Source organism: Elephantulus edwardii, unplaced genomic scaffold, assembly GCF_000299155.1.
Source record: "Elephantulus edwardii isolate Elephantulus edwardi_28Jun2011 unplaced genomic scaffold, EleEdw1.0 scaffold00003, whole genome shotgun sequence".
NCBI classification, from domain to species: Eukaryota; Metazoa; Chordata; class Mammalia; order Macroscelidea; family Macroscelididae; genus Elephantulus; species Elephantulus edwardii.
Window position 1 is genome coordinate 13,650,201 of NW_006399753.1, and position 6,535 is coordinate 13,656,735.

The following is a 6,535-nucleotide window of genomic DNA, read 5'->3' on the forward strand; positions in this document are numbered from 1 at the left end:
GATATATAACTTACTCTTCACCCAGCCCAGCAACATTTCCTGCCCTGGACCAGCCTTTCATCATGCAAGTATCAACTCTGGTCCTTATCAAGCTCCAGGAAGCCTTTTCCAGCCCTTAAAACCAGAAGATTTTAAGGAGTCCCACCCCCACCTTCCACCCATTGGAACAAAGCAACACCCTGTTCTTAATTTTGCCATCTAAGCCCACCCCATCTCAAGAATCAAATGCTATCATTTTGTAATTGATGGAAAAGAAAAGAAAGAGGAGGGGGGAAACCAGGAACAGAAACAAACAAAAGAAAAACACTCACAATTAAAGATTTGGCTCAATTATATATTTGCCAAGTATTTTATTTTTTTCTAAAAACCATAGAAAAAAAATCAACTTTAAAAAGGAAAAGGTACTTAAATAAAAAAAAATTTATGGTATATAATACATGTTTTGAAATTTTGTGTAACTGCTATAAATGTTTTATTAAAGTTATTTACATTTAATGGTTGTATTTACACAGGATAATTGGGTTAACTTTAGAATTTTTTAAAAACAATTTTTAAATACAAATCTGTTAAAGAAAAAAAAAAGATGGCAAGCATAAAAAAAAAGTTCTTTTATGCCCAAAGTTCCAACTGAGGCAGTTTACATTATGGCTAAGCCTTTCAGTCCAAAGACCCAGCCCAGGTTGTGAGGTTGCACTTGAACATGCACTTTAAGTTCATACGTGATGAGTTGCTTCAGTACTCTTCCCTTTCCCCCTTACTTTCCCTTAATAAGCATTTAAGAAGGAGGAAACCCAGTCCCTCTGATGGATCAACTTATGCCCAAGAGTTCTGTAGCTGTTCAAGTCTGTGTTTCAAATGTTCTCGCCGTTTCCTCAACAAATCCTTTTCTGTAATGAGTTTGTGCTCCTCAGCTTGGAGGGACAGGATGTAGGCAGTAGCCTTTTTAAGGATAACGACCTTGGGAGCCTTTTCATTATTTTCCAATTCTGGGATCTGGTCTCGAAGGGCAAAAAAGCTCCGTTTCAGCTCGTTCCTCCGCTGGCGTTCCAAGACGTTGTGTGTCCGCCTCTTGTTGTTCTCCTCGCTGTCGGAGGTCCTCGGGCTCGTGCATTTGCGGTTGTTACTGATCTGTTTCAGGACTCTGCCACTGTCCAACTTGGCCCTCTTGGAGGCTGGGTAGTCTCTGCGGGTGGAGGGCGGGGCTGCGTAGTTGTGCTGGTGCGTGGAGACGTGGCATCTCTTGAGGACCAGTGGGCTGTGGGGAGGTTTGCTGCGGCTTCCCACAGAGGCTGACCCGGCTTCTGACCTTATGCCAGAGGGCTGCCTCTTTTCCACAGAGACGACATCAATTTCTTCATCATCCTCTTGTTCTTCCTCTTTTAAAAAAAAAAAAAAGCACAAGAAATCACCAGGTTAGCGAGCAACCCTTCACCAAATCATCTTACAACCCTGTGCAAGCGTCAAGTCTTAACTATTTGAGTGGATCTTGGACCAAGAGACATCTTGCTTCCCCAAGAGAACCGAAGTCCTCCCCAGAAGCCTTGGGTGAGTGGCAGCTGGGGTAATAGCACACCAAATGACAATTTACCAGCATACAACATTGCTGCCAATTCTTACCTAAGACTTAATGAGGCTTTGGACACACCCAAAGCAAAGCCTATTCCCAAGCACCTCCCATTTTTAGGGACTTTACCAAAAACCCTTCAGGTGTTGCAAATGATAGCTGCAAATCTCTGGGTATGACTTTACCAACTCCCTATTTTACTGGAAATGCAAAAGAGGAGGGCGGGAATCTTGCAGCTTTGCCAGAAAGTACAGAGCAGGGAGGCAAAGAGAGGGCTAACTTTGGCCACAGAGGGCTTCCCGGCTCCATCCTGCGCTAGCGCTCAGCTCCCAGTACCTAGTGTCAGGACCGTGCCCTGCCGACTAACTCTTGATTTTTCTAGATTCATAGCCCATTAAATTCCAACAACTTCTCAGAGGTTCAGGGAAGAGGGAGGCAATTCATCAATCTCTTTGCGCATTCACCACCACTCCCCACCCTCCACAGGGCAATTAACATGCTTAAAAGAGGTAAAAAGGAATGGATTGAGATAAAACCAGAAGATTTAAAAACACCCAAAGGCATTCCTAAGGGGTGGGAAGGATCAGAGGGGGGTGGGGTGAGGTGAGGCTGGCCTCTAGGTGGGTTTGCAGGGAGGGAAGACTATAAAGCCCAGGGTTCACAGAGTGATTGGCTGGTTTTTGGTTTTGGATGATGGGTTTTGAGATCTGCTTTTTCTCCTTCCAAATGGATTAAATGGACAGAAAGGGTCAATGGAAGGTGCAAGTGAATTAACTGTCAAGGTGAACGGGCGATCTACCCAGCTGTCCCTGAACAGGTCTATGGTTTACCAGAGTCGCTGCTGGTCGTGGGGGGCGTCTCCTCGAGTAGCGCCAGAGACTCAGGGCTGGTCCGCGGGGAGGACTCGAGGGAGGAGAGCAGGGACTGGGAGGACGATAAGACAGAGGACTCGGGCGAGGAGCAGGACTTGGGCGCGCTGCTGTCGTTGAGCGGGTAGGGAAAGACCACCGAGGGGTCGATGCACTCGGAGGCGGGGGCGCTCAGGTCCTGCAGGTAGAGGCTGGAGGTGGCGCAGGCGCCATGTGAGCGCGCGGGGCAAGGGATGTCACTGTCTTTGCGCGCAGCCTGGTAGGACGCCAGCTTCTCCGACACCAGCTTGGCGGCGGCTGAGAAGCCGCTCCACATGCAGTCCTGGATGATGATGTTCTTGACGAAGGTTTCGTCGTCCGGGTCGCAGATGAAGCTCTGGTTCACCATGTCTCCCCCCAGCAGCTCGGTGACCATCTCCAATTGGTCGGCGGTGGAGAAGCTGCCACCGCCGCCGTCGTCGCCGCCAGGGGTGAGGGAGGTGAAGGCCAGGTTGTAAGAGGGCGAGCAGAGCCCCGAGCGGCGGCTGGGGGACAGCGGCGGGGTGGGCAGTAGCTCGAATTTCTTCCAGATATCCTCGCTGGGCGCCGGCGGCTGCAGCTCGCTCTGCTGCTGCTGCTGGTAGAAGTTCTCTTCCTCGTCGAAGAAGTAGGGCTGCACCGAGTCGTAGTCCAGGTCATAGTTCTTGTTGGCGAAGCTGACGTTGAGAGGCATCGCGACAGCCTGCTGCGGGGGGCACACAAAGGGGGGACCGGCTTGAGTTAAAGGGTCCGGGGTGCGTGTGGAAACTTGGCGCAGCGCACAGTCCCTCGCCACTCCCCTGTCTGCCCTCCCTGTCCCTAAAGGAGCCAGAAGACGAGTCCCCTAGACCTCTGCCTTCTCACTCCCTCCGTGCGCCCCCTTGGGAACAAGGACACGCACTAGGTGGTTGAGCTGCATGGTGCCGCCAGGCTCCAGTCCCCCGGGATCTGGGGCTGTGAAAGCCGGGAGTCCGCCCCGCAGTCGCCGAGGTGGGATAGAGGCTGCGCCACCTGAAGGAGAAGGCGAGAGGCGCCGCGGCTCAGGCGACAGCGCCCGATCCCCCGCCCGGCCCCACTCGCGCACTCCCCGCCGGCGCCGCCGCCTCCCGTCGCCACCCCCAGCGCGCCCCCTTCCTTCTCCGGTCGGCCTTTTCTCTTTTTTCCCTTCTCAGTCTCTCTCCCAGTTGGAGTGGCGAGACCAGGCGCTGGCTTTAACACCTCTCCCCATAAATAAAAAGGGGAGTGTGAAATAACCGGGGCACTTCCCTTCACCGCCCAATAGGCAAGGCTATTGCGCTCCCCGCGCGCGGCCGCGGCTGCCCCCGCTCCGTCAAGGCTAACAGCTGTTTGGGGAAAGCCCGGAGCCCCGCTCCTCGCTCCGCATCTCGGGGGCGCCGGAACACCCACGAAGGTCGGCGGGAAGGCAAGGCGGGGTGCCGAGACAAAGTCAACGATTTCGGGAGGCGAGACATCTCCCAGCCCCGGCCTCCCCCGTTCCCTTCCCTTGCTCTCTTCAAAGCAAGTACGAACACCTCTCGAGAACAAGATATTTTTCTTTTTTAAAAAGGCAAATGCAAACTTCTTTAAAAGAAGAGCAGGGGGTGAGCTGGGAGCGCGCCGCAATGTTGGTGGCCGGCTGTCAGAAATGTGCAGCCGAAATTTAAATGCCCTCCCGGAGACGAGGGGCTGCGGTGCCCTTTTGCTTACATACGCAATCTGCAGTAAGCCTGACTCCAAAACTCAAGATGCAAAGCGCATTCAGCCTACGGCGAAGCACAGACAACCCCTCCTCAACCCAAAAACGCAATGAATGTTATAAAGCAGAAATGCTTACCCGGCTCGGGCAACGTCCTACACGCATACGTACACAGCAAAAATTTAAAAAAATCTCTCCAAGCTAATTTCCAAACTGCACCCCAGTGTTCTGAGTCTCTCCACCTTGACAAGTCACTCGACCCCGATCAGGATTCGGGATTGCCCACCCAGCTCACCCCAATCCACAACTACTCTGAGAAAAGTGTCAATAGCGCAGCCAGGGTAGGGAAAGATACATTCAGGCATGCGATACATTGCAGCAGGAAAATGCCAGCGAAAAGGAAATCCAAAGGCAAACTGATTTCGGCACTTACCGGGCCCTCCACTCTCCGTAGCAAATCCAGATCCCAGAGAGCGGTGGAGGGCCTTTCAGAGGCCGTGGGTCCCGGGCAGCGGCGGGGAAAAGTGTTTCAGCAGCGGGCGGGCTGGTCTCCCGGCGCCCGGCGGCTGCGCTCTCGCCCGGTTATTGTAAGTTCCAGTGCAAAGTGTCCGCCCGCGGCTCGAAGCAAAGTTTGGCGGCTGCGGGAAGGGTGCGCCCCGCGCGTCGGGGGCGGCGGTGCCGGAGGCAAGAAGGCCCCCTTTTCAGTTCGGATCTCTCAGCCCGAGCGCCCTCAGCGCCGATCTGCCTCTTCAGCTCCCTAGATTCTTGCAGCCTCGGAGCCTGCCCGCTCACTCCCTCTGCCTCTCGTTGCAATTACTACAGCGACTGCCGAAGAAAGCTCGGAAAACCAGCTTTTATACTACGGCTGTCTCCCGCCCCTCTCTCTTTTCCCGCCAAGCCTCAGCGAAGCCCAACCCTCCCGAGGCCAGAAATGCAATCAGGCAGCAACAGGGCGAGGTCCTAAGAGCGCCGCCCCAGGGTCCTCGCGCGCAAAGACCCTCTCCTTTTAAAGAGCCTGGGGCGGGGATTAGACCGAGCGGCTCCTTTTCCTCTAACACTCTTTGCTTTCAGACCCCCAGGGTGGGGGTGGGGGCCGCTCCGAGAGGGAGGGCCGGGGGAGGAGACTCTCAGGCTTTCTCTTCTGAGCTCAGGCTTCGGATGTAAACAGTAGGAGCGCAGTGCTAATCAATCCCGTGCGCCTACCGTCTTCTCCCGCTCCCTCTCCAGCCCTCCCCGGGTCTCTGTTGCCCCTCTGGCGCAGTCCTCTGTTTGACAAACTGCACACGAGCCCCGGGACATCGCGGATACCCCAGCGGCTCAACGCACGTCTCTGGTGCGCGGTCGCGCGCCTCCCTAAGGCCGGGGGAAAGGGCAGCACTTTGAAAATTAAATCCAAGTGAAGAAAGGAGAGAGTGGAGAGCCTGTGTGCAGAGTGTGGACGGAGATACATAAATATTACAAGGAGGTTATGAAAATAATGCAGCTGCGCATTGCCACGTATACTCAGAAAGCGCGCTCTAACGTCCTCAGCTTGCGCATTTGCTGGGGAGTGTAATGCATGAGGCATGATGTGTGTACAGCTCTCTACAGCAGGTTCCTCTAAAAGGAATCCTTCCATTTGCTGCCGAAGCTGCAGACCACCCTGGGCCCCGCCCAGCAGAATTTGCGGAGGGACCCGCGGGGGAGGCCGCCGCTCCCCCAGGGCGTGCTAATCTCGGAAACCTTCCTTCGTGTTTCTGACCCGGACGAGGAGGGGCGCGCGTTTGTAGGTCCGCACCACGGGAGACCCTCCCCTGCGGCTGTCGGCGGCTCCGCGGTCCCACCCTTGCGCCTCCCACTCGAAGTTTCCAGGTTGCAGCTAGATTTTCAGAATGGCAAACCCTCTTCGCGCCCCGTGGCGCGGGTTTGCACCAGGCTTGGGCTGCCAATGGGGACGCAAAGGCGCTAGACGGGAGAATCGTGGAGGAGGGGCGCGCTGGACCGCACTCCTCGGAAGAGGGGAGGAGATGGGGGTGTAGAAGCGGGACCCAGAGCGTCCGAGACCTTGGACACGAAAACCGTTAACTGTTTCCTCTCCGGCAAACCGAAAGCTCACTTCCTTCTTGGACCTTTCCCCCGTCTTTATTATTGGAATCGTGATAATGTACCCAAAATGCACCGATTCTGATCAAAGGAGGACAGCAGAGCATTATTTCCGTGCCCTTTTTTGGGGGAAAGGGGGTGTGCCTTGAGCTCATTAAAAGCTGGCAGCATTTCAACCTTTAATTTCCTCCTTCACCGAGTCAATTCTGTTCCCTGAATACCTTAGTGAAAGTGCATTGTGTGTCACCCGCATCCAAGGCTACGTCGACCCAGGCTGGTGCCCAGCTCGTCACGTGAGCCGTCGGC

General features: G+C 54.5%; 1 protein-coding gene and 1 pseudogene across 2 annotated transcripts; both read right to left on the minus strand.

Annotated features, from left to right (window-relative positions):
* Positions 1-813: 813 nt before the first annotated feature.
* Positions 814-4,604, minus strand: LOC102847904 (myc proto-oncogene protein-like). 2 transcript variants are annotated; one of them, XM_006879294.1, is made up of 3 exons: positions 4,581-4,604; positions 2,395-3,154; positions 814-1,376 (listed from the first exon to the last, which is right to left on the minus strand). In XM_006879294.1, the coding sequence occupies exons 2-3, from the start codon at positions 3,143-3,145 to the stop codon at positions 814-816; spliced, it is 1,314 nt and encodes a 437-aa protein (XP_006879356.1). In that variant the 5' UTR covers positions 3,146-3,154; positions 4,581-4,604. The 2 variants fall into 2 exon arrangements, with proteins under 2 accessions (XP_006879356.1, XP_006879355.1); XM_006879293.1 differs by lacking the exon at positions 4,581-4,604 and having other exon boundaries at positions 2,395-3,166.
* A 31-nt stretch (positions 4,605-4,635) lies between these two features.
* On the minus strand, positions 4,636-5,446 carry LOC102865709 (annotated as a pseudogene).
* Positions 5,447-6,535: the final 1,089 nt, after the last annotated feature.

Bases quoted from the DNA above. Each gene is read 5' to 3' on its own strand.
- LOC102847904 (XM_006879294.1), bottom strand. From the start codon at position 3,145: ATGCCTCTCAACGTCAGCTTCGCCAACAAGAACTATGACCTGGACTAC. The intron at 1,377-2,394 runs GTAAACCATAGA...TTTTTTTAAAAG, and splicing joins CACGACCAGCAGCGACTCTG to AGGAAGAACAAGAGGATGAT.